This window comes from Pelophylax lessonae, assembly GCF_965119305.1.
Source record: "Pelophylax lessonae genome assembly, chromosome: 2".
Taxonomy (NCBI): Eukaryota; Metazoa; Chordata; class Amphibia; order Anura; family Ranidae; genus Pelophylax; species Pelophylax lessonae.
The window spans coordinates 115,566,826-115,593,330 of NC_138769.1; the positions used below are offsets into that span (position 1 = coordinate 115,566,826).

The following is a 26,505-nucleotide window of genomic DNA, read 5'->3' on the forward strand; positions in this document are numbered from 1 at the left end:
GGAGTGTCAATACCTTTACATTGACACCCCTAGCAGTTCACAGAGAGCAGTGTGAACCAGTGTGTGAATCAGGTGCGATGTGGGAACTGGATCGCACTTGTGTGGACTAGGACTGAAGGGGCCCATGGGGAGAAAGTAAATATGCAACTAGCAAGTGGGTAATTTTAGGGGGCAAAAAGGAAATGTGCAGTTTGTTTAAAAGTGCAGCTATCCTTTAATCACTGTAGGGCTGGCTGTAATTATAGATTTGCAAATGTAGATTTGCGGTATAAAAACAGAAGATTACAGGAAAGACTAAAAAGGGAAAAAATGCAGTTACACAACAAAATACAAATGCAAAGCCTTGACTTTTTTTAGATTTGTTCTCCAGAAGATAGTCACGTGATTATCTGAAGAACTGTGCTGAAATCCGAGAAATATTTGCTTACATACAACCAGCACCAGGTCCCAAGCAGGACATTGAACATTGCCTGTCATATTTCCATTGCCAGCCATTATGTTCCCGTCTCCCATTGGCATTCTGTTATCTGCTTGATGTTCATGAATACAGTTTGGCTCTGCGCCTTCTGCCCTATCATTTTCTAGTCATCCTGTTGTAGACTACATTATTCAGGCACTCCATTCTTTGCAAACTTAGTGGCTGTCTGTACAGAGAAACCACAGATCTTACAAGAAAGTGGAAGGAAAAAGCTTGACATCCCTTTTTTCCTCTGTAGGCTGCGCCCAGTTCCCTTAAGCCTCCCCTAAGTGTCTGTCACTAATATGAAAGGCAGAAGTGACCTCAAAGACAGTCAGACTGGAAGCAGACAATCGTCACTTGTGGGTTAGTTCAGAAACTTAAGAATTTTAAACTATATGACTGTATCATACTGAGTGGTTGGAAAGGATGAACAGTAATGTCATGGCTGTGTTTGACTTAAAGAAATCTACCCACCTGTAATTTCCATACGCTCTTGCTCTCATTAGAGACTTTATTTACTGTTTCGCTCATCAAAGCAATGAGCATGTTCAGGAGAAGAACATAGGTGAGCACCACGTACAAGATCAGCAGAAACATGAAAAAGTGCTTGAACTTCAGGTTTTCATTAAACTCCAGGTCTCCCATGCCAATAGTAAATTTGAAGAGCTCCAAGGTAGCGATGTAAAGACCGGAATATGAGGTTCCTGTTTCACTTTTTCCATCATCAGTGCTATTCTCAGCCTTCTGAGGAGCTTCACCAATAAGTGTTACCAAAGCTGCAAAAAAAATATATGTCTTATATCAGGGTTTAAAATTCCAAGTTCTGAGCTACTAGCCAGGCCTTAAGGGTTACTCGCTACCAGCTGCCACACCCAACCCTACCCTGCACCACCCATGACTCCGCCCCTAAAGACGCCCACATAAATTATCACATACAATTACACTGGTTAATGTTCTTGCATGAATGCAGAAGTTACAAAAATAAATATTAATTACAACTTCATCAGTGCCCATCAATGCAGCCTATCAGTGCCTATCAGTGCAGCAGCATTAGTGAAGCTTATCAGGCCAGCCTAATCAGTGCCTCCTCATTAGTGCCCATCAGTGAAACCTCACCAGTTTCCATTAGTGCAGCCTCATCAGTGGCCATGAATGCAGCCTTACCAGTGGCCTTCAATGCAGCCTCACCAGTGCCCATCAATGCAACCTCACCCTTACCCATCAATGCAGCCTCATCAGCTCCCATCAATGCCCCCTCACCAGTGCTCATGAATGCAGCCTCACCAGTGCCCATCAATGCAACCTCACCTGTGCCCATCAATGCAACCTCACCTGTGCCCATCAATAAAGCCTGATCAGTGCCCATCAATGCCCCCTCATCAGTGCTCATGAATGCAGCCTCACCAGTGCCCATCAACGTAACCTCACCTGTGCCCATCAATGCAACCTCACCTGTGCCCATCAATGCAACCTCACCTGTTCCCATCAATGTAGCCCCCCCTTTACCTATCAATGCAGATTCACCTGTGCCCATCAATGCAGCCTCACCTGTGCCCATCAATGCAGCCTCATCTGTGCCCATTAAGCAGCCTCACCAGTGTCCATCAATGCAACCTCACTTGTGCCAATCAATACAGCCTGATCAGTGCCCATCAATGCCCATAAATTCAACCTCATTTGTGCCCATCAATGCAGCCTCACTTGTGCCCATCAAGGCAGCCTCACCTGTGTCCATCAGTGCCCCCTCTCCAGTGCCCATTAATGCAGCCCCACCATTGTCCATAAATGCAACCTCACCAGTGTCCATCAATGCTGCCTCACCTGTTCCCATCAATGCAGTGTCACCTGTGCCCATCCATGCTGCCTCACCTGTGCCCATCAATGCAGCCTCATCAGCTCCCATCAATGCCCCCTCACCAGTGCTCATGAATGCAGCCTCACCTGTGCCCATCAATGCAACCTCACCTGTGCCCATCAATGCAGCCTGATCAGTGCCTATCAATGACCCCCTCACCAGTGCTCATGAATGCAGCCTCACCAGTGCCCATCAATGCAACCTCACCTGTGCCCATCAATGCAACCTCACCTGTTCCCATCAATGTAGCCTCCCCTTTACCTATCAATGCAGATTCACCTGTGCCCATCAATTCAGCCTCACCTGTGCCCATCAATGCAGCCTCACCTGTGCCCATTAAGCAGCCTCACCAGTGTCCATCAATGCAACCTCACCTGTGTCAATCAATACAGCCTGATCAGTGCCCATCAATGCCCATAAATTCAGCTTCATTTGTGCCCATCAATACAACCTCACCTGTGCCCATCAAGGCAGCCTCACCTGTGTCAATCAGTGCCCCCTCTCCAGTGCCCATTAATGCAGCCCCACCATTGTCCATAAATGCAACCTCACAAGTGTCCATCAATGCTGCCTCACCTGTTCCCATCAATGCAGCCTCACCTGTGCCCATCCATGCTGCCTCACCTGTGCCCATCCATGCTGCCTCACCTGTGCCCATCAATGCAGCCTCACCTGTGCCCATCAACGCAACCTCACCTGTGCCCATCAATGCAGCCTCATCTGTGCCCATCAATGCAGCCTCACCTGTGCCCGTCAATGCGGCCTCACCTGTGCTCATCAGTGCAGCCTCGCCTGTGCCCATCAATGCGGCCTTACCTGTGCCCATCAATGCAGCCTCACCTCTGCCCATTAATTTACCCTAACGTGTGCCCCTCAATGCAGCCTCACCTGTGCCCATCAATGCAACCTCACTCATGCCCATCAATGCAGCCTCATCTGTGCCCGTCAATGCTGCCTCACCTGTGTCCGTTAATGCAGCCTCACCTGTGCCCACCAATTCAGCCTCACCTGTGCCCATCAATGCAGCCTCACCTGTGCCCATTAATGCAGCCTAACGTGTGCCCCTCAATGCAGCCTCATCTGTGCCCATCAATGCAACCTCACCTGTGCCCATCAATGCAACCTCACCTGTGCCCATCAATGCAGCCTCACCAGTGCAGGGGAATAGAGAGGAGAGGAAGAGGAAAGCCAGCCGGATAATCACAGAGCGGGGAATGCCCCACTGTAACAGCTTTCATTTGAATTGCTGGGCGCTTGCCGTCACACACAGTCCCGCCACCTGAATCAGCTCCTATGATAGAGTCCCGGCATTAGACCGGTGTTCTGTCTATCAAAGGAGCCAGGCCAGGAGGCGGTGCTGTGTGTGGCGACGAGGGCCAGGCAACTCAAATGAAAACTGTTACAATGGGGCAATCCCCGCTCTTTAATGATCCGGCTGGCTTTCCTCTTCCTCTCTTCTCTCTTCCCCTGGGTGATCACTGGGAGAACAGCTCCCGAGGCAGCCTCACACTCACCCTCAATTACAAGTGGAAAAGTTTAGGACTGTCTTATATCATCTATATTTAAAATGATACATACATAATATAAAAATAGTCAGCAGTAGAGTTGGGCGAGCAGTTTTCGTGCCGAGCAAAAGTTCGGGCCGAACATCGCCTATTCACCTGCCGAGTGCCCCACAATGCACTGCACACTTGCAGTATGCGGGCAAGGGGGCCCCAGATCCCAACCCCCCCTCCATGTAAATGAGTATGGGGTACATTGTACCCCTACTCAGTCACCAAAAAAAGTGTCAAAAAAAAACCACTGACATACAGTTTTTGACAATTCCTTTATTAAAAATAAAAAAACAATGTCCCCTGATGTAGAATCTTCATCAACCATGCCGACCACCTCCACCGCCGGACCCAAAAAAAAGAACAAAAAAAAAGCTCTGCCCGCAACGAAGGCTAACCGCCAGCTACTTGCTCTGCCATTTGACAGTTCTTATATAGGTAAGATGCGGGGCCACCTGGCGAAGTCAAACAGTGGCACCGCTTGACCCAGCAAAGCACCACCCCCATGTTAAGGGCATGTGGCCTGGGGGGGCGCTCACTATTCTCCCCCCCTTTCTTTAACTGCCAGGTTGCATGCTCAGATAAGGGTCTGGTATCGATTTTGGCGGGGACCCCACCCTGTGTTTTTTATTTTTTTTATTTTGGTATGTGGTTCCCATTAAAATATATTCCAGACCTGAAGGGCCTGGTATGGATCAAAAGGGGGACTCCCATGCCGGTTTTTTCAATATTTTTGTATCGCAGCCAATGGTATTATATTGCTGGCAATTTAAATGTCTTCTTTTTTCTTTATAAATGTCAGTTTTGCTGCAGCATGTTTTATACATGGCGCAGATGTGCCACTTTACAGGCAGACTAAGGGGGGGAACCCCCCCCCCCCCCCCCCCGGCACTATATTTAAAGGAATTTTTTCATTTTTATTGTTTCACTTTAAGCATAATTAAATTCACTGCCCTGTAATAAACCATCTTTTTCTAAAAATAAAAATAGCATTGATACATGTACCCCAGGGCAGTACCTGGGCCAACCTTTTTTGGCCAATACCTTGCATATAAGCCTTCAAAATGGGGACTTTTGATTTTTCAAGTTCGGGTCCTATAGACTTAAATAGAGTTCACAGCTCGGTCCAAGCTTTTTCCATGTTTGGGAGTTCTGGTGCGAACCAAACAGGGGGGTGTTCGGCCCAACTTTAGTCAGCAGTGCACCCCTTACTTTACTTTGTTATTTCAAGTTTTTAAAACTCCTGATGCAGTCTAATTCTTTTGTTGTATTTTCATGGAAAATACCAATAAAATGTAATGGAAAACAAAATATTCAACAATGAGAGCATGCACAATGTCGCTGTCCCCCTTTGGGGCAAACTTAGATGGTAGAGTTTATAAAAGTGTCTTGCACTGGATCAATTTATTTTTTTTTACATATTATTTATTTACATTTTTTGTCACATAAAGGTTCATCTGGAGTTCCACTTTAAAACTTAAGACCAGCCAAAACTTTTTTTTTCTTGATAGATATTTGGGAAAGTTAGAACATACATTTCATTTACTTACATTTTTGATTTAGAAATTTGCCTTGCCCTAAACTACCAAAGCCAAGATTGACATCTACTGGTTACAACTATGAAGAGCAAGCAAGGAATTGCATGGCATTCCACTTTTGAGAATAATGCACTGTTATAATGGACTGACACATATGATTGTTTCCTTACAAAGATTTTCTAAAAAAAATTTCAAAATAGAACTTCCCAGTATATGATAAATACCTGCTGCAAAACCGAAGAGGAAGACTAGGTAGACCAAAAGGAAACGAAGCATGTCACGCAGGATGGTCTGTAACACAATGGTAACTTTTGATTATTCTTTTTGCCTTTTATTGCAAGCATATTTTCATGTTTGTTATTATGGATTTTTATTTACATGTATACACATTTTGAAAAAGTTTTTTAAGAAATTTAAAAAACTGACCCTTACCCACAAGCCATGGGAATCAGACAGATGTGCCCATGTTGCCATATTGAGGGGGAAGCAAGTAAAGCAGCTCCCTGCTATCCTGATCACCAGATTGGATGGCTTTCAGCTCTGTAGAGTGCTTTGAGCTGGGCGCTCCTCCTAAAGCTTCATGCTTCATGCTGAAGGGCCTGGGTTGTTTGACACCACCAGTCTGCAGTGCTGGCATTATAGAGTTTATGTTCTACTATCCTGTCCCCATTAGGAGGCAGACCTTTACCAAGTAACCCCTCTTTTAGAGGTCCTATGGTCTTCTAACCAGTTCACCCTGCATGTGGGTGTGAAAGAGTAAATAAAAAAGAATACAACATTTAAAAAAATGTTTAGTGCTGTTAATTGAGATTGAGTACTATACCAATGTGTCCATTGCAGGGTTTTTTCCCCAGGCTTTTGGTCCCAGAAAAGGCTTTCCCCATTCCTCAGTTCACAGTCTTCAGTATTCCTGACCTCTTGACAGCGCCACAGTTGTGGCGGGAGTTCTGGAGTAATTTTTTCCCACAGTTTCTTATGCCAATCAGGACTTTAAGTCCATGTGCGACATTCATCCAAGTATGGGCAATAATATATCTAACATGATGATCATTTTTGGAGAAATACCAAATATGGACTTACCATCAATGATGTCAGGTTGGCCTAAACAAACTATTTAAAGTTAAAGTGAACCTGGAGTTAGGCTTTAAAGTGATTGTAAAGGGTACATTTTTTAAAATAATAAACATGTTATACTTACCTGCTCTGTGCAATAGTTGTTCACAGAGCAGCCAAGATCCTCTTCTTCAAGGGTCCCTGTCAGGGACATACTAGTCATAGTTCTGCAATGTTCCAGAGGTGCACCGGAGTGTGCAGGTGTGGACTTGCTTGTGCCCGTTCAGCTGCAAACAAATGTTTGCCAGTGCGCATGCAAGAAGGCTCACACAAGCGACCATGCAGAGATGTGCGCATGCGCACGCGATAATCCTTATGTTTGGCGCCTAGCGGCCTATATAAGGGCAGCAGGCACACTTGTCCTTTGCTGTTTGGTCGGCAGCTGCTCCTGTTTTCCTGTACCTGAACCTGATTGTAGACCTGGCCTGTCTCCTACCTCACTTGATTGCTGCCTGCCCCGTCCTTGGCTTGTTCCTTTGACTACGCTTCTGCCTCATCCCTATTTGTTCATCCGCTACCAGATCTGGATTTGCTCACCTTCTGGTAGGGCGACCCTGGGGACCGCGACCTGTCGCTAACACGCAGTGAAGTCCATCTCCACCATCAGGAGCTCTGGTGAACACCGGTTAGTGCTTAAATTCTGCACCTCAGGTTAGCCTGCGTCTTCTGCCGGGATGACCTGTTTGTGTACTTATTCCGCTGGATCCTGATGAAGGATCCATGGCTCGTCTGTGGTGCCCAAGTTGGGGCTTATGAGAGGCTTCCTTCTGCACATCAGGTTAAGCTACGAGAGGCGTGATAGTCCCCCTGGGTCCTCTTCTTCTCGAAGTGCCACCATAGGAAGCCTCAAGTGTCTATGGACACAGAACCTTCCCTCCTTCTCCCTATTCACAGGGTTTGATTGACAGCAGCAGGAGCCAATGGTTCCCACTGATGTCAATCTGCCCTGAGAGGAGGGAGAGAATGGACAGAGCCTCTGTTCTTCGGCACTGAGCTGGATTGAGATCAGGCTCAGGTAGGTAGGTGGGGGGGTGCTGACGGGGGAGCTGAACACTGAAGGTTTTTTTACCTTAATGCAAACAATGCATTAAGGTAAAAAAATGCAAACAATGCATTAAGGTAAAAAAAAAAAAACCTTCTGCCTTGCTTTTATACCCACTTTATAGGTCATTGGAAGTCTCACACCTTTCTATGTCCTTATAGTTTTTTAGTCCTGCATGTTATGATTGGTGACCGATTTTCCCTTGGGATTACCTAAAATACTTTTTCACTCAGTGAATATTCTGCTTTCTACAATCACTCTACAATGTCAAGTAACAGCCAATACCCTCAGCTCAAATGTCCTGGTGATGATTGCTCAGTACACAAAGTATACAGTATCTCTGGTGCCAATTGGATTGTACAGTCATATCTATTCACTCTACATAACTAACAGGAAGGAGAAGTGGGGGTTGTTAGCACAATGTCTTTATGACTGCATATCTATTTATTTGATTTTAATTGAGATATTTTAGTCCAGGTTAAGACAAGAAGGAAGTGATCCTAGCAGGGGGATGGAGAAGTCCTATGGGCATCAAGAGTTGTGCAGCTGCAGACTTCAATAGGCAATCCAGCCCTGGAGGAGGTGCCACACTGGTGCAGTTTCTGCCACATTTGTGACAGAAGAGCGCAGGCATAATGCCACATCTGGAGAGGACATTTGAGACTCTGGGCTTCAGGAAGCTGAAATAAATAATTTTATGTATCTAAACAGCCAGCTAAATCAAGGCTTGAGTTTTCTTTTAACTTTTTATCTCTATGGAAATATTTTTTCAGCTAATTCTAAATCTAGCATTCTGTATAATAAAGATTGCATGTATTCTCCACCAGAGGGCAGACAAACCTTGGAAGTAGCAACTAATTACATTTTCAAATGTTTAAACCGCAAGAAATATTCAAGTATTGTGCTTTGTAAACCCTATTACACTGCTGTTCATTAAACTGGAATTTGGTGCTCCTTTTATTAGCACACGTTCATATGTCTTTATTTGGTACAGTGTGTTATTTAACTGCATTTAGTAACATTAAAAAGAGATAAATGTTAATATCATGCATAATAATACATACATAATATAGACATAGCTAAGACCATCAACTTTGCCTGTATTTTGTTTAATTCTAACACTTTTTAAGGAGAAAGTCATGAATGGAATTTTGTTTATTTTAGTACAGTAACTAAAAATCCTAGTGCCCAACTCTTCGTAAATGTATCTCACCAAGACAGATCTAAGGACATTGGGTTACAATAGAGTTTGGTGTTAAACTTATGGGGTTAATTTGCTAAATGTATAGAGTATGTTCACTTAGATTAGTAAATTCGGTGAAATTGGGTTCACATTAATCATCCAATCACATGGAAAAATCCTTCCTTGCAAATATCTGGGTATTCAAAGTGAGCTAATATAGGTTTACTTAGCGAAGTACACATTCTCTACTTTAGTAAATTGACTCCTTAATAACTTTCTAAGATGCCAAATAATAGATTTGCCCTCTTAGCCTTATCTGTAATCATAACTGTCAACTTGGCAAGAACAGTAGGTATCATTTACTATTGGTGTAAAGACTGTTCACTTAGCAAAGTAAAGGCTTATTTTTAAAATATTGCGAAACGCATAGACAAGCACGCATGGAGGAATTGTGGACCTGACTGTTGCTATCTACCCATATTTTCTTCTATATAGATGGACTTCTATACGTCTTATATGATTGGATATATGCCTCCATGTCTGTGATTGGGTACCTGTTGACCTACTGTTGAGTAGAGGGTGTTGTAATATTTTTATCCTGTGTGTTGTTTTAACAATATTTGTAATCATTTTTTTTATTTGTAATTTTTGTACACTAACTGCCTCATGTTGTAGATTCTACTTTCTCAACCCTTCATTTTAATCCATTGTAATAGCATTTAGTAGGGTTGATGTCAGGGTTCTACACTAGGATACTTGAGTTCCTGGAACAGAAAAGATCTCCCCCAAAATTGTTGCCTTACATTTGAAAGTCCACAATTATCTAAAATGTCTTTCTATGCTGTAGCCTGAACAATACCTTTCACTGGAAGCACCTGAACTTATTAGTTTGGATGAATGCCCACACAAGTAGGTGTGATGGTCATTTAGAAATGTTTTGTCCTTAATGTCCCTTTCACACGGGCTTTTCCGATCAGGTCCGACTGTCAGTTTTTCAGGCGGACCTGATCGGATGCTCCATGCACCCCTATGAAGCAGCAGATGTCTAATCCAATCCTGTCTGTGAAATCCAGATGGATAGAAACCCTATTTGGAGGATCGGATCGGATAAAAACGGACAGGCGGTCTGTTTTCATCCAATCTCCTATAGAGGAGAGCGGGGATCTGACAGGTCCATCTCAGCATAGTGAGCGGAGACGGAGCTGTCTGCCTGCTCAGCGGGGATCAATCCCCCACTGAGCAAAACGGAGTCCACCGGGTGGAAAGTTGTTTTACTGGCATTTAGAGCAAGGTGATGCAATATGAAGTCATGTGTATGAGGTTGGTTGGCCACATCTAGTGCCGATTCTTTAGCTCTGAACCCTTTGAAGAATGATGTCTGAATGTACTGGCGTGATAGAGACAGTTTTTTTTTTAACTCAAACAATTATGCTACAGATTTGTTTGCTAAAAAGGTAACAAATGAGGATTAAAGAAAAAAAAAAAAACATTTCAAGAACTGACCTTCTGAATCATGACACTGTAAATTCCGGTCTGCTGGAATCCACGGGTATAATACAGCATATTCACCCAGCCAAGAACCAATGCAAACACCATAAGGGCAACATAAACTTCACTTCCTGCCAGGTAAGCAATGCCACTGCTCATAATAATAGCGGCTTGGAGAAAGCTGTGAAAGTAAACACATCTAAATTACAAAAAAGAAAATGGTACAATATAAAAGTATTTGTTACAACTGAACTTTAACCCATTTACTAAAATTTACATCAGCGTGTATACCTGTATGATGATGAGAAATCATCTAATATTGGGGTTGATTTACTAAAACTGGAGAGTGCAAAATCTGGTGCAGCTGTGCATGGTAACCAATCAGCTTCTAACTTAAGCTTGTTCAGCTAAGCTTTGACAATAAAACCTGGAAGCCTATAGGCTTATATTAAGAGCTCCACCAGATTTTGCACTCTCAAGTTTTAGTAAATCGACTCCACTGTTTTTTTTATCTTTGTTCTTTGGTTTACTTACCTGAAAGGGATTGTTCACCTTAACCACAAAACTGCCTATGCAGATAAGGGACCGCTGTAGATAAAATTAAACTGTGCATCTCTGACTAAAGTTGAATAAAACCCTTTCTATAGGTGTAGGCCATTTGCAGACCTTATGAAGCCTGACTATAATACTCCCAGGACATTGCTAAGTGAGGCCTAGTCATCACTGCTCACCTCCACCATCACAGGAGGGAGCTTTCAAATGCTGAGCTCACTGCATCAGGGGGAGAACGCGTATGTGAGGGGGTTTGAATCAGATAAAGAGCGCACTCCTGGGAGTACTTAGCAACGTCCTGGGAGTATTCCATTCAGGTTTCATAAGGTATGTAAATGGCCTACACGAATAGTAAGGCTATAATTCATATTCACAGTTTTAATCTACAAACATCCCTTACCTGCATAGGCAGATTTTTATAAAGGTGAACTATCCTTTTAGGCCCCCTTTCTGATTTCTCCAAAAGTACCTAAAGTGGAGCTCCACCCAAAAGGGGAGCTCCGCTTTAAGTATCCTCCCCTGTCACATTTGGCATGCAATTTATTCACCTAGGCAATCCGATCAGAAGTTCTCCTCTCCTCCTCCCTGCAGTCTTCTGGGACAGGTCACAGGTCCCAGAAGACTGCTGGACCATTCAGGAGGCGCAGTGCGACTTGCGCATGTGCAGTGGGCACTCGGCTGTGAAGCTGTAAACAGTCACCGCCGGATGCCCACAGTTGAGATGCCCACTCCAGGGAGAGAGGAGGGAGAGAAGGAACAGCTCCGGTGAGAACCTCACTGGTTCCTGGGACAGGTGAGTGTGTGTTTATTAAGTGCCGGTTCACACTAGTGCGGCTGCGGCGATCGCATGTAATATCGGACGCACTGCTCCTTCATTACATGCGATCGGCTGTGCGGTGCGAATTCAGCTATACAATTTGTATGGCTAAATTCACACTGCACCCGCAGCAAAGTCGCACAGGACCCTTTTTTTTAGCCGCATCAGGATCGGATCGCACAGTGGTTCACACTTGTGCGATCCATCCTGTGCGAACTGTAAAGATCGCACTGCGATATGCGATCAAACTGGGGGTGTTGTTAAAATTTCATTGACACCCCCAGCGTATCGCATATGGCAGTGTGAACTGCCAAGGGTGCGTTTGTGATGCGGGAACAGGCTGCGAATTTGCAGCCTTCCCGCATCGCTAAGTGTGAACCGGCACTAAAAGTCAGCAGCTACAGTTTTTGTTGCTGCTGACTTTTAATAAACACAAAAACGACTGGAGCTCCTCTTTAAGACATTTGAATATTTTGGTGGAATTATTTATAAATAATTATACTTAGAAAAAGTGGGTATGAAAAAAAAATAGCCTGGGCACACTGTATTCAGAAAAGGTAGGTTATTTAACATCAGTACATTTATGGGGCATAATTATAATGCAATGGATCTGACACTACAGGTGAATCTTCCTGGAGCATGTGTTTTAAACGTCAGTGACTGGTTCACCACCACTACATGTTTGGTTAAAGTCACTTTCATTGCTTTAAAAATATGCCCTCTATTTTTAGCATGCATTTGTTTCTTATTGTGCTAGTTATGTTTCATACAGACTAACAAATTGTAATCTTGACGCCATAATATTTAGAACTTACAAAAGAATTTCAAAATAGCCATCCATTATTAAAATTTGTAAAGAAGGACGCCTCTTCACAAAGTATATAATCTGAAAAAAAATAAAAACATTGTTATTCATTGAATAATATTAACAAAATAGCAAAGTTGAAGAAATGAACCAAATAATTAGAAAGTGTACATTGGCTGTTTGTTCATCTACATTTTGTCTTTAACAACTTCTGGACGGGAAGCTTTTAGTGCCGGTTCACACTTATGCGCTTGCGCTTGCAATGCGAATTTGCAGTGCGAGTTTACCTTATGTACCAGCGCGATTGTAATAAAAATTTGATTGCGTTGATTATGTTAATTAAGCTCAGGAGGGGTGGAGCTGAGGGGAAAATCAAACAAAAAATAAGAATTCGCACATAAGAATTCGCACATATCTGAACTGATAATGCGAGTCCAGACCGATTTACATTGATGTCTATGGAGACTAAATTCGCAACGCAACGCTGTAAACTCGCACAAGACCCTTTTTATAATCGCATCACATTCGCATCTGGATCGCAACGCATAGATGTGAACGACCGTCACGAATTCAATGTATTTTGTAAATGCATGCGATTGGAGACTATTTAGAACGCATTGCATTCGCAGTACAAGCGCATAAGTGTGAACCGGCACTTACCCCCTTAATGACCAGGCCATTTTCTGTGATTTGGCACTGCGTTACTTTAACCGACAATTGCGCGGTCGTGCGGCGCTATACCCAAATAAAATTGATGTCCTTTTTTCACAAAGCTCACAAATTGAGCTTTCTTTTGGTGGTATTTAATCACCTGTGCAATTTTTATTTTTTGCACTATAAACAAAAAAAGAGCAACAATTCTGGAAAAAAATAAAAAATTCACATTCTGCGATATAACATTTCCAATACAAAAAAAAGTAAAAAATCTAATTTTTATATCATTTTAGGCCAATTTCTATTCTGCTACATATTTTTGGTAAAAATAAATCCCAATAAGCGTATTTTGATTTGCGCAAAAGTTTTTGCGTCTACAAACTAGGGGAAAGATTTATGTCATTTTTATTTGTTTTTACTAGTAATGGCAGGGATTCGCGATTTTTAGCGGGACTGCAACATTGCAGCGGACAGATCGGACCCTTAACTGACATTTTTGGGGGGACCAGTGACAATATTACAGTAATCAGTGCTAAAAATATGCACTGTTACTGTAATAATGACACTGACAGGTAAGGGGTTAACTCAGGGGCGATTAAAGGGTTAAGTGTATGCCTAGGGGGTGTTTTCTAACTGTGGGATGGATGGGCTTGTGGAATCAACAGAGAGACCTGTGATCCTAAATAGGAGGAACACAGGAGCTCTGTGCTGATTCCTGAGAGAAAAATGGTCTGCTGTGTTTACAACAGCAGAGCGCTGTTCTCTCTCCACGGGGAGCGATCGTGGGTGACCGGCGGCAAATGCGGCTGCTGGCCCAGTGAGTCAGCCTCCCTGCTGGCTAATGGGGGTGCACACGCTCCCCCATGATCACTCCCATGGCTCGCCATACAGGTACGGCGATTTGCGCAGCCAAGCCAGCCTGCTGCAGTATATCTGCGGCAGGCAGTCGGCAAGTGGTTAATAGGCTTCTTACCTCCATGTGTTTTAGGAAACTCTCATTACAAGCCCAGGCCAGTGTAAGCATTGCTTTGTTTACATTCACCCTGTATGCTGTCTGCACTTCACAAGTCTCTACACTGAGCCCCGTGCAACACTGGTGCAATGTGGGAAACCCTGCAATTCAGTGCCTGCATTGCACCTAAATCACACACTGGTTCACACTGATATCTGCAAACTGCTGGGGGTGTCAGTGTAAAGTTATTGATACCCCCAGATTAGTTCGCAGATCGCAGTGTGAACTGTCAAATGATGCAGGAATCGGAATCGCATAGGTGTGCACACCCATGAGATCCGATTCCAGTGCAGACCAAAAAAAGGGTCCTGCGCCGTTTTGGTGCGAATGTAATGCCATTTTAGCCTTGCAGTTTGTATGGCTGAAATCACATCGCATGTGATCGGCACAGCAGTGCGTAGCAAATCACATGCGATGTCTAACATCGCACCAGTGTGAACCCAACCTGAGTGTAAATAAAACAATGTTTACCCTGACCTAGGCCTGTGATAACGGTTCTCAAATCACAGGAAAATAAAAGGCAGAGATAAGAATTTTATATATCAAAACTTTGTAAAAACATCAAGTTTCACAGGCTTATGAAAAGCAGTAGGTCTTCAAATTAATGTTTTTTATTCATACATACCTGACATATTAATATATAAAGTCCACCAAACATGATGATGATTTCTCCAAGTACACGGGCGTTGCCTTTGGGTGTCCCTTCCAGAGGAAATGGGGGCTTTAAAAAAAAAAAATGAAAGGTGTTATGATGATTAGAGTAATTATTTTAACAAAAGTATCCAGGACATTGTACATTGCAATGAAAGTAGCTAAAGTCACATATAAACGCAAATCTTGCTAACATTTACTACACTATAAGAGCCGGTTCACACTGGGGCGATCCAACTTCCCGGGGCGACCTCACAGGTCGCGGAGCGCTGCTCGCACCGCGACCTCGGTGCGGCCGGCACGGACTTCATAACATTGAAGTCAATGCAGGTCGCTCCAGGTCGCCCCAAAGAAGCTCCGGACCCTTTTTCTAAGTTGGAGCGACTTGTGTTCGCTCCTAATAGAACGGGTCCACAGCTTCTCTATGCCGGGCGACCTACGGCGACCTGACAGGTCGCCCCAGTGTGAACGGGGTCTAAGAGCCGGTTCACACTGAGGCGATCCGACTTCGAGGGGCAACCTGTGAAGTCGCGGTGCACAGTCGCTCCCAGGTCGCCCCAAAGTAGTACAGGACACTTTTTCTAAGTCAGAGCGACTTGTGTCGCTCCTATTAGAACGGCTCCTGTGCTAATCAATGGCGAGCGACCGACCGCGACTTGTCAGGCTGACAAGTCGCCTGACAAGTCGCGCTAGTCTGAATGGGGTCTTAGTGCATCTGCACCTTGATGATTTCCATTTATTTATCTTTTTTGTCTCAATTTGCATAAATCACAAAAACACTAGTGTTTAAAATGCACACAATGCTTTAATTCACACATAAAACCATATATAAGTGCAACATGCACAAAAATGTGAAAGTGAATGTGTGAATGAATGTGTGATGAATGTGTGAATGAATGTGTGAATGTTGATATACACATACAGAACATTTCATTTTTGCTGCTGAGATGTTGTTAAAAGTTTACAACAGCAAAAAAATATTATATTCAAGTAATTGTATGAGGTTAATACCTGTAAGGATAGTATTTTGTTTATGAATTTCTTTTAATTCTGTATGCCTAGTTATATTCTTCTGGAACTTAAAGCGGAACTAAAGTTTGCAATAATTACCTCTGCTTCTGCAAGGTCCCTTGCCGAAACTGGCATCTGCTCCTTAGCTTCTTCTGAATGTCATTGGTCAATCACAGCCACTGAGCCATTCAGGAGAGAGAGGAGGTGGGGCTGAGCTGCAGCTCTGTGTGTGAATGGACAAACAGAGCCACAGCTCAGGAGGAAGCATGCTTGGGTGCCCCCCATTGCAAGCTGCTTGCTGTGGGGGCACTCAGCAGAAGGGAGGGGCCAGGAGCACTGGCAAGGGACCTGAAAAAAGGAGAATAGGGTAGGGATTGACCAATTTTTGGCAAGCCGATATATCGAGGGCCAATAAGCACTTTTCCTGATATATCGGAATCGGCCCCCGGAGGTAACCAATATTGCCGATATTTCGGAAAGTGCATGCACCGGGATGATGCCTGCTCAGCTATCATTACAAGGAGCGAGAGGAGACGTCCCCTCCCGCTGCTTTCTCCCATCCCACCGGGAGACCCGGGAAACCAGCCTGCACTGCCGCCAAACACCCGATCAAAGCCGCATTTGGCTCTGATCGGGTGTCCATGCAAAAACCTGGAAGTGATGTCATGAGTGACATCACTTCCAGGTACTGTCTGGCGCCAGATTAAAAAAATTACATCATTCAAAATAGCCAAACTTGGTGTTTTGAATGCTTTGCAGTGCAGAGGAGGGGTTTGGGGTCTTTTAGACCCCCAGATCCCTCCACAAAAGTAAAAAAAATGTAAAACAAAAATGTTTTTTTAAATGTACAAAAATATCACCCCATATCGGCCAATACCGATATGCATTGGCCAAAATATCAGTATCGGTATAGGCAATGAAAAAACGATATCGGTCGATCACTAGAATAGGGGCTGCTCTGTGCAGTGGTTTTGCACAGAGCAGCACTGGTCCTCCTCTTTTTAGGTCCCTTGCTGGTGCTCCTGACCCCTCCCTCCTGCCGAGTGCCCCCACAGCAATGGGGGCACCCAAGCATGCTAGCTCCTGAGCTGCGTATCTGCGTGTAAGTATGATGACATGTTAATTATTAAAAAAAATTTAAAAAGCCTCTGATATCATTTTAAGGCCTGGTTTATGGTAGTGTGCTTTCAGATGCAATTGAGATGCACAGAATGGCGTGACAATGGAAATAACGCTGTTTTCAATGGTGCCTGTTGACATCAATGCAGCACAGCACTGTGATTTTGGAAAAGGGTCATGTACCACTTTGGCACCCATTTTAATGCGATTTTGGCCTCCATGTACTTCAATGGAAATGCATCAAAAATGCATCTACATGCGATTTGATGCGTTTTTCTGTAGTTTCAGTACTTTTTTCCCCTGTCACAGAAGATATGCTTATTATAGGTCAAAATCAAAAACATAGAGGCATGAAAATAGCATAAAAAATGCAAGCAAATCACCAAAAAATGCATCAAAACGCAATCCAATCGCACTACATAATTGCATTGAAAATCAGATCAAATCACAGCTGCAGTAGTGTGAACCTAGTCTTAGGCTCAGTTCACATATTTGCTAATAGGATGCCTTTTGAACCGCATCCGATTCACATAACATGTGAGCCAGACTAGCTTTCAATGAATTTGGTTCACATATATGCGGGTGGGTTGTTTTATGAATTAAAAAAGGGTCCTGTACGTTTTTCAGTCCTGTTCAGGTGCAATTTAAGTGTCAAATTCACACCTGAAATACACCTGAACCGCTGAACGGAAATCGCACTTTACTCTGCACAAAAACCATCGCTGCATATATGTGAACCCAGCCTTAGGAGGGTAGGAAGGAATATACTCTGAGATTCAGGAGGTTGTACTTTTAAAAATATAAAATTAAATTTAATTCAATTTATATTAAAAAAAAAGTTCTTTCTAAGAGCAGATAACAAAAGGTGGCTTCTGCTACCTTTATTAGGTACAAAGTTCCCCTCTTGCCCCTCCCTGACTTTCTTTCTCATTATTACTGAGTCCTACCATCATAAGGAAGGCCTGGCAACTGCCATCTCATTGTATAATGGGACTGCCATGAACAACACTCTCACTGGGCAGAGAATGACAGTTGGTCGAAAATTCATTTCAAAAGTCATCAATTATATAAGGTAAAAGCATGCTTTTTTTATGATTTCATTTGATTTGCTGCTAAACCTTTCACCTGTGTACACAACTCTTCAGAGAACTTAGGTTGTGTTTGCTTATATCTTTAAACTTTTATTGGTGTAATTTTATGGGGATCCTCATTAATAAATGTTACCTACTCAGTTTAACATAAATGTATTTATTTATCCACAGCAAGGGACAGCCGAGTGCCACTTTGTATTAATTTGAATATTATTCAAGAATACTTAAAGCAGGGATTCTTAAACTTTTAAATCCTAGGACCCAAATAGGAAAAGTATTACTGTACTGGGAACCAAGAAGAGAATTATTGTTAAATGTTAGCAAATCCAAACAAAGAAATAAAAATGGCCATTTTTATATGTATATATCATGGAGATTCAGAAGCTGTATTCCAAGGAAAATCTCATTGCAACCTCTGGCCACAAAAGCAAGAAATTTAGAAAGAGATGGATTTACTGGGTAGATTTCACTTTTTCCCAGGAACATGGGAATGCTCTCATGGTAAATCGAGTCCTACCCCTCCTTTCTACATCTAGCCTCTTCTTTTCCCTATTTTCCTTTCTCCCTTTGCTTTATCCATCTATTCTTTACTTCTCTCTCTAGCAGTTCCCACTACACTCTTCCCCCCACTTTTCTTTCATTCTATTGTAGCAGGTTTTTCAGGCATTGGGCCTGATGTGGGTCTGCCATGGTTACCGGTGACACCTTCAGCCCATTTAAGCTGAATAACCAAGTGTGAGATTGGAGACAATGACCACTTAGGCATCTTTGGTTTGTTTTGTTTATTTGATATTGGGGATGGGAGAAGGGAATGAGTGGGATACTCCTCTGGCTCAACTAGGTACAAAATGGGACACTTTGTGGAAAAAATGCTTTTTAGCGCTGTCTTGATGCCGGCTGGATGCCGACCAACGCTTGCTTGCACTTGAAAAGACACTGACTTGCTGAACTGTACTTGAACTCGACTTCTGACAGTCTGATCAGCTCAAAAGTCCAGGACTGTACTTTAGGCTTGACTTCTGACACTCTGGGTTGCTCAAAAGTCCTGCATACAGCTCCCTCCAGTCCTTCCTGACTGAGGTAGCTCCTGTACCTGCTTATGCTGCTGCAACTTTCAACACTGTACGCTGCACGCTGTACAATTTTAACACTTCAGGGCCCAACCACTGGTGCCCCCTTTGCACTTCAGGGTCCTTTCACTAGGCACCCCCTCTACACTTCAGGGTCCTCTCACTAGGCACCCCCTCTAGCTTCAGGGTCCTCTCACTAGGCACCCCCTCTACACTTCAGTGTCCTCTCACTAGGCACCCCCTCTACCTTCAGGGTCCTCTCACTAGGCACCCCCTCTAGCTTCAGGGTCCTCTCACTAGGCACCCCCTCTACCTTCAGGGTCCTCTCACTAGGCACCCCCTCTACCTTCAGGGTCCTCTCACTAGGCACCCCTCTAGCTTCAGGGTCCTCTCACTAGGCACCCCCTCTACACTTCAGGGTCCTCTCACTAGGCACCCCCTCTACCTTCAGGGTCCTCTCACTAGGCACCCCCTCTACACTTCAGGGTCCTCTCACTAGGCACCCCCTCTACCTTCAGGGTCCTCTCACTAGGCACCCCCTCTAGCTTCAGGGTCCTCTCACTAGGCACCCCCTCTACACTTCAGGGTCCTCTCACTAGGCACCCTCTCTACATTTAAGGGTCCTCTCACTAGGCACCCCTTCTACACTTCAGGGTCCACACACTGGCACCCTCTCTGCTTCTCTTTAGGGTCAACACTGGCACCCCCTTTACTTTTACTCCTGCACCAGCTAGCTAGCTCATGGATCCTCACAACCTTCACCGGAGTGGTCCCCTCTCTCTCCAGGCAGACCCCCAGGGGAAGTTTGCAGTACTCACCAACTGGGAATGGTTTCCTGAAACTGGACCCCTCTCTCTCCGCTGGTCCTCCGCACCGGATCCTCTCTGCAGCTCAGCTCAGCCCTCTGTCACCTCAGACAAGCCGTCTGGGACGCCCGATCCTGCTGACAGGAGGAGAGACAGCCGTACTCTCCCTCCTGAGACTCTGCTTCCCGCCAAAACTTATACCCACTCCCAGAATGCTGTGCAGCAGAATCTGCCTTTCTGGGGTAGATACAGGCCTGAGTGCACCATTGGCTGGTTTTCCTCCACTGCCCAATGAGGACCCTCTCATGGAGCACAGTGAAGAGACTCCCCAGTCTCAACAGCTACACCTGGGAGACATGACAGCCCAGCTGAAAATCATGGCTCTGCTGTTAGGCAGCCAGGGCCCACTATATTTTACCTAGCACCTACTTTGTAGGGTGCTACACTATTATCTGTATTAGCCCCAGGATGCCATTTGTCTTGGATTTATGGGCTGTCTAGTATGCCACTTCCCATTTCTGCCCCAGATGCCTATTGTAGTTCTCTCCCACTGAATAGGATAATTTTCAGGCTTGGGTCTGTTCCTTCCCATTAAATGGTTAAATAGTTTAGAAAAATGGGAGGAAGCACAAAAACGGAAAATTTATATCAAATACTTACCGTAATTTTCCTTTCCTGATGGACTCCATGGCAGCATACGTATCGGGTTTGGCCCCGCCTCCAAACCTACCCATAGGACCTCACTCCCATAAATCTTTGCTCCTGTTCAGCACACGTGTTCTGTAACTATCCTCCACAGAAATCCGGGAGGGAACTCCTGCTGCCATGGAGTCCATCAGGAAAGGAAAATTACGGTAAGTATTTGATATAAATTTTCCGTTTTCCTGACAGACTCCATGGCAGCATACGTATCGGGAAATAACTCGCCGTACACACAGGGTGGGCAGGTGCTGAACAGAAAAGTTTAATGCATTTTGTCAAACAGACAGGACTTGCAAACCGAAATTCACAGAAGAAAGAGCCGCTGGCTCAACACAGTAATGGGATAAAAAAGTGTTAATAGAGGACCACGATGCTGCTCTGCAGATGACTTCAGGAGCCACATGTCTGGATACTGCCCAGGAGGTAGAGATGCTCCGCGTCGAATGAGCTGTAACTACTGCTGGAGGGGTCAAGCCCTTAGCCCTATAAGCCCACTGGATGGTCTGGATGATCCAAGAAGAAATGGATCTCGTCGAGGCTCTTGAACCCTTGTTTTTTCCATAGAAAGTAACAAAAAGATGTTCTGATTTTCTGAAAGAGGAAGTGGCATCTAAATATTTCTTAATACACTCTCCAACATCCAGCGGATGAACCGAAGATTCTTCCTCTTCCTGTCTAAAGGTTGGTAATACTGTTTCTATGTTTTCATGGAAGACAGAGGTCCTTTTTGGTCTCGCATCCAGCATGGGAATGAGCACCACTCTGTCAGGAAAAAAAGTTAAGAAAGGCTCTTGTGTCCCAAAGGACCCAATTTCCGACACTCTCTTTGCTGAGGTTATAGCTACCAGAAACACTGTTATCATTGTAAGCTCTCTTATGGTCAAAGAATCAGACGTGTCTTGAATCTGACCCGCCAGGAAATCCAGAACTAGTGGCAGATCCCACTTGGGAAACCTGGGTTTTCTCTGAGGTCTGATTCTCACTGCCCCTTGGAAGAACTGACGAATTAGGGCATGAGTGGCCCAGGAGATCCCTGTAAAAGCGGAAATAGCCGAGACCTGGACTCTGAGCGAACTTACTGATAGAGGCAAGTCCAGTCCTGATTGGAGAAAACTCAACACATCCTGGATCTTAATTGAAGATTGAGGATCAGGCCTTGTAGTCAGCTGTGCAGAAAATTTTTCCCAGATTCTCTGATAAACCCTATTCGTTGAGCTTCTTCTAGCACTAAGCAATGTCGAGATTGCCGTATCTGGACAGCCTAAAGCCTGTAACCTCCTCCTTTCAACATCCAGACCCTGAGATGTAGACGGTCTGGGCACGGATGGAGTACAGACCCCTGGGACAACAGATCCGGTCTGAAGGGTAGCGGGATTGGGTCTCGGACACTGAGTAGCGTCAGAAGGGGAAACCATGGCCTGTTCGGCCAGAAGGGAATCACCGCCACTACCTCCACTGGCTCCGACCTGAGTCTCCGAAGAAACTGTAACACAATCGGAATCGGTGGGAAGGCGTATGCCCTGTGGAATCTCCACTGATCCGAGAGTGCATCTATCCCTGATGCTTGTGGATCTCTGAATCTTGAATAGTACCTCGGCAGTTTGTGATTGCAGGGGGAGGCGAAGAGGTCTACCTCTGGAGAGAGCCCCAATGTTAGGATCCAGTCGAACGTTTCCTTGTGAAGGGACCATTCGTTGTTGTCCAGATCCACTCTGGACAAGAAGTCTGCTTTGACATTCTGGACTCCTGGAACATAAACCGCTGAAAGATTCGAGAGATTTCTCTGTGCCCAGGACATAATCGGCTCCACTTCCCTCAATAGGGACCAGCTGCGTGTTCCCCCTTGTTTCCTGATGTATGCCACTGCTGAGGTGTTGTCCAGACGCAGCATGACAGGTTGGTCTTTTGTCAGGTGAGAAAAAGCCCGAAGAGCTTGGAATGCTGCTCGGAGTTCTAGTATGTTGGATACTAATCCTCGAGTGGAAAACTCCCACCTGCCCTGTGCCACCTCCGACAGACAGTGGGCACCCCAGCCTATGTTGCTGGCGTCCGAGGTAACCACTACCCACGGAGCTGGCTTCAGAGAGTGGCAGTTCAGCAGGTGGCCTCTGCATAACCACCAGGGGAGACTCGCTCTCATTGAAGGGGTTAAGAAGATGCGTTGATCCAGATGCCACGTATCCCATTGCTGAAGGAATCCCTTCTGGAAGGGTCTCATCCTCCACAGGGCCCACTTCACCATGGGGACTACTGCGACCATAGTCCCGATCACCTTCAGGCATTGACGTGCCTGAAGATGAGAGGATGAGAGGGCAAAGCGAATCCTGTCTCGAAGTGTCCCTATCTTTTCCTCTGGAAGAGAGATAGTCGCCTTCTCTGTGTCGAACAGAGCGCCCAAGTAGATCAGGGACTGAGTTGGAGTCAGGTGACTCTTCTCCTTGTTGAGTAACCAACCAAACTTCTGGAGAGTGGACACGACCTGCTCCAGATGAACTAATAGTTGGTCTCTGTCTTGGGACAACAGGAGGAGATCGTCCAAATAGTGGTGAAGACGGATACCTTCCAATCTCAGTAGGGCTACCACGGCCAATAAGATTTTTGAAAAGGTCCGTGGAGATGTTGAGAGCCCGAATGGGAGACAGATAAACTGAAGATGTAATCCTCCCACTTCGAACCGGAGAAACCTTTGAAAATCTTCGTCCACAGGGACATGAAAGTAGGCGTCTTTCAAGTCGATGGACACCATCCAATCTGCCGGCTGGACTGACTGCTGTATGGACAACAGGGTCTCCATTTTGAACCTTTCTTTTTTTATGAATTTGTTCAAGAAGGTCAAATCTATTACTGGTCTCCATGATCCGTTCTTCTTTTGGACCAGAAAGAGCGGAGAATATATTCCTTGGCCTCGCTCGGACTCTGGAACGGAGATGACAGCCCCTTGAGCCATGAGAGCTTCGACGTAAGAAAACAAAATCTGACGCCTTTCTTCTAGGGATGGAATGGCAGTAGGCAGAAACCTTGAGCCTGGCATCTCCTTGAAGACCCACTTGTGGCCTGAGGACACCGTCCTGACGACCCAGGGGTCCTGAATCGAAGCCGCCCAGACATGTCGGAAGGAGCGTAGACGCGCACCCACCCGACATGTCTGAGCGGGCCCACCTTCAAAAGGACTTAGTGGGCTCACGGTCCCCCGAGGAGACATTCTTTGTCGTTTTCCTGGAAGACTGTCTGGATCTCCAGTTCCGGTTGAACTCCCGACCAGGTCTATAAGAACGAGCTTCCCTGGCCCGGTCAGGCACAAATTTTCTGGTAGGCTGTCCTTTCTTGACGTTGAACTGGCGCCGATCCTGGGGAAGAAACCCAGACTTACCGCCTGTAGCCCGGGTTATGGCCTCGTCAAGTTTATTCCCGAAAAGGGAGGACCCCTCAAAGGGAATACGGCACCAAACTTGCTTTGATGCCGGATCCGCAACCCAAGGGCGGAGCCAAAGAGCTCTCTTAGCTGTGACCGAGGACAGCATAACTCTTGCCAACAGACGGATCAGGTCTATGGAAGCCTCCCCAAGGAACGACGCGCCCAGCCTAAGCTCCTGGATTGGAGCGCTTCTGGCCACCTCCTCCGAAACCGATCTGACCGATTCGTCTACCACATCAGCCCAAGACTCCATGGCTTTGGATAGAGCGGCTAAAGCCAGGACTGGCTTACAGGCCATACCTGCTGTAAGGTAGATTCTTTTCAAATCAGAGTCCATCCTTCGGTCCAACGGGTCTTTAAATGAGACCGTATCCTCTAAGGGAAGGGTCACATGCTTGACCAGTCTCATCACTGCTGCGTCAACTAGGGGAGGAGACTCAAGATGTTTCACATCATCCTCTTTGAAGGGGTAAAGTTTAGCCATCTTGGATACTAAGGAATTCTTTCGTTCCACCTTTCTCCACTCCTCCAAGATGATTTCACCCAACTCTCCCAGGAAGGGAAAATTAACACGCTCCTTATTGAGCTGTTTGAAGTACTTCTTCTGCTTGGGAGGGGGAACAGCTGACTCTTCCCAATTTAAGGTCTCTCTGACCGCTTTAACCAGGGAAGGCACCAAGGTATATTCAAAACCCAAGCAGGGATCTTCATCTTCAGAGTCGCTACCCGACAAGAGCATCGACTGATGGCTTGTGTGGGCCGACTCGAAATCTTCCTGTACCTGTAGTGCTACAGGGGAAGGGCTTGGGGAAGCCGTTGCAGTGTCTTGAGAACGACTGACACCCAACTCTGCCAAAGAGTCCTTTACCACTCTCTTGACCAAGGCCTCAATGCGTTGATCGGAAGTATCCCTCTCTCCCGCAGCCTGGGAGAAACATCTATCACAGAAGAGCTTCTTCTCCGGGACACTAGCGCCACAGCCTCTGCAACCTGCTTTGTCAGGTCTCCGTGCGTGGCTGGCTGAAGTAGACGATTTTCGATGATGTGAGCCCGAACGGGACTTTCCTGTAGAGTGCCGGTGGCGAGAGCTCGAGCGCCTTTCACTTCTTTGAGAAGAGTGCCTAGTCTCTGAACGAGGAGGGCTGTGAACAAGAGAAAAAACAGAAAAAACAGACAGGAAGCTAGGAACACTTGAGTTCCTACCCCCACCCCCTATGACCCACAACCCCACCAGGAAGCCCCAAATACCTGTTAGGGGCGGGCTGACCACCGGAGGGCAAAGTAGCTTCCATTCTGATGCTGACCTACAAGAATGAGCCGGACAGCAATGTCAGAAAACCAGCAAAAGAGGAGGGGGGGGCGCTCCCAAACTGGGGCCAGTACTCACCAAGAACCAGAGGTTAGCAGGTAGAGCGGCAGCGAACAGCAGGCGTCCAAAAACCGATCGGATGCGGAGTATATAACACCCAGTATCAGCAGTGTGTATAAACACAACACTGCTGACAGTTCTGGGGTTTAAATATGGCGCCTGGTGACGTCATCAGCGATCGCCACCGACGCCGACTCACTGCGCATGCGCCGAGCTCCTACTGCGCACGCGCGAGAGCCAAGCCTCCTTCTCGAGGCGCCGCACATGCGCAGTAGCGTACCGCACCGGCGGCCGGTCAGGAAGTGAACCGCTGACCGGCCCCGGACCACTAGCCACCAGGGAAGGCAGGAAAGACCAGGTAAGAGACAAAAACAAAATCCAGGACAATACAAGCATATAAAATAGCTGCCATGGAGTGTACTCACGAACCGCAGACCACCAGGGATCGATGCACACCGGACTTATCTCTTCAAGGGTACCGGCCACCCGCAGCAGCTGGGCTTTTTGGCCAAGGCTGCTACATCTTCGCCCCTCCTCCATACCCCGCAGCAGCTGGGGCTTATTGGAGAGCTCCATACCCGACTGGTAGAGCCATCCATCACCCGGAATCCAGCTTCAGGTAGGATATCAGGTAATCCTTTGGAGGACAAAAAAAGAACACGTGTGCTGAACAGGAGCAAAGATTTATGGGAGTGAGGTCCTATGGGTAGGTTTGGAGGCGGGGCCAAACCCGATACGTATGCTGCCATGGAGTCTGTCAGGAAAGGTACTGTTGGTGTGTTAATAGAATTGACTGCATAATTAAAATATAAGTCCATTATGTCATCTGATAATAGCCTTGTTTATTTCTTGCATGATAATTAGCAATGATGAGACTCTTTATTTTTACAACTGTTTATTTTTTGTGATATAAGCAGATTTTTTTTTTTTTTTTTTATGTACCTGGTTGCTTTACTCTCTAAAAAGAAAAAAAATGGGCACAGTGGCTCAGTGCTTAGCAATTCTCCCTAGCAGCACTAGGGGTCATTGGCTCAAATCCCAACCACAGCACTACCTACTTGGAGTTTGCTTGTTGTATGTGTATAGGGTTTCCACCCACACTCCAAAGACATGCTGGTAGGCTAATTGGCCCAAATATTTGTATGTATGAATGTAGCTAGGGACCTAGAGGGCAGTGACTAATGTGAAAGTAAAATATA

At 45.5% G+C, this 26,505-nt stretch overlaps 1 protein-coding gene across 2 annotated transcripts in view; it reads right to left on the minus strand.

The window, feature by feature from the left end:
• The window catches only part of LOC309545327 (transient receptor potential cation channel subfamily V member 1-like), a 119,591-nt gene that overhangs the window by 10,755 nt on the left and 82,331 nt on the right, over nucleotides 1-26,505 (minus strand). For both annotated transcript variants that reach the window (XM_082244481.1, XM_082244480.1), the window contains exons 9-13: nucleotides 14,698-14,793; nucleotides 12,417-12,487; nucleotides 10,248-10,413; nucleotides 5,631-5,697; nucleotides 935-1,236 (exon numbers count right to left, since the gene is read on the minus strand). In XM_082244481.1, coding sequence (XP_082100607.1) covers nucleotides 935-1,236; nucleotides 5,631-5,697; nucleotides 10,248-10,413; nucleotides 12,417-12,487; nucleotides 14,698-14,793 — 702 coding nt within the window. The remainder of the gene's footprint in view (nucleotides 1-934; nucleotides 1,237-5,630; nucleotides 5,698-10,247; nucleotides 10,414-12,416; nucleotides 12,488-14,697; nucleotides 14,794-26,505) is intronic.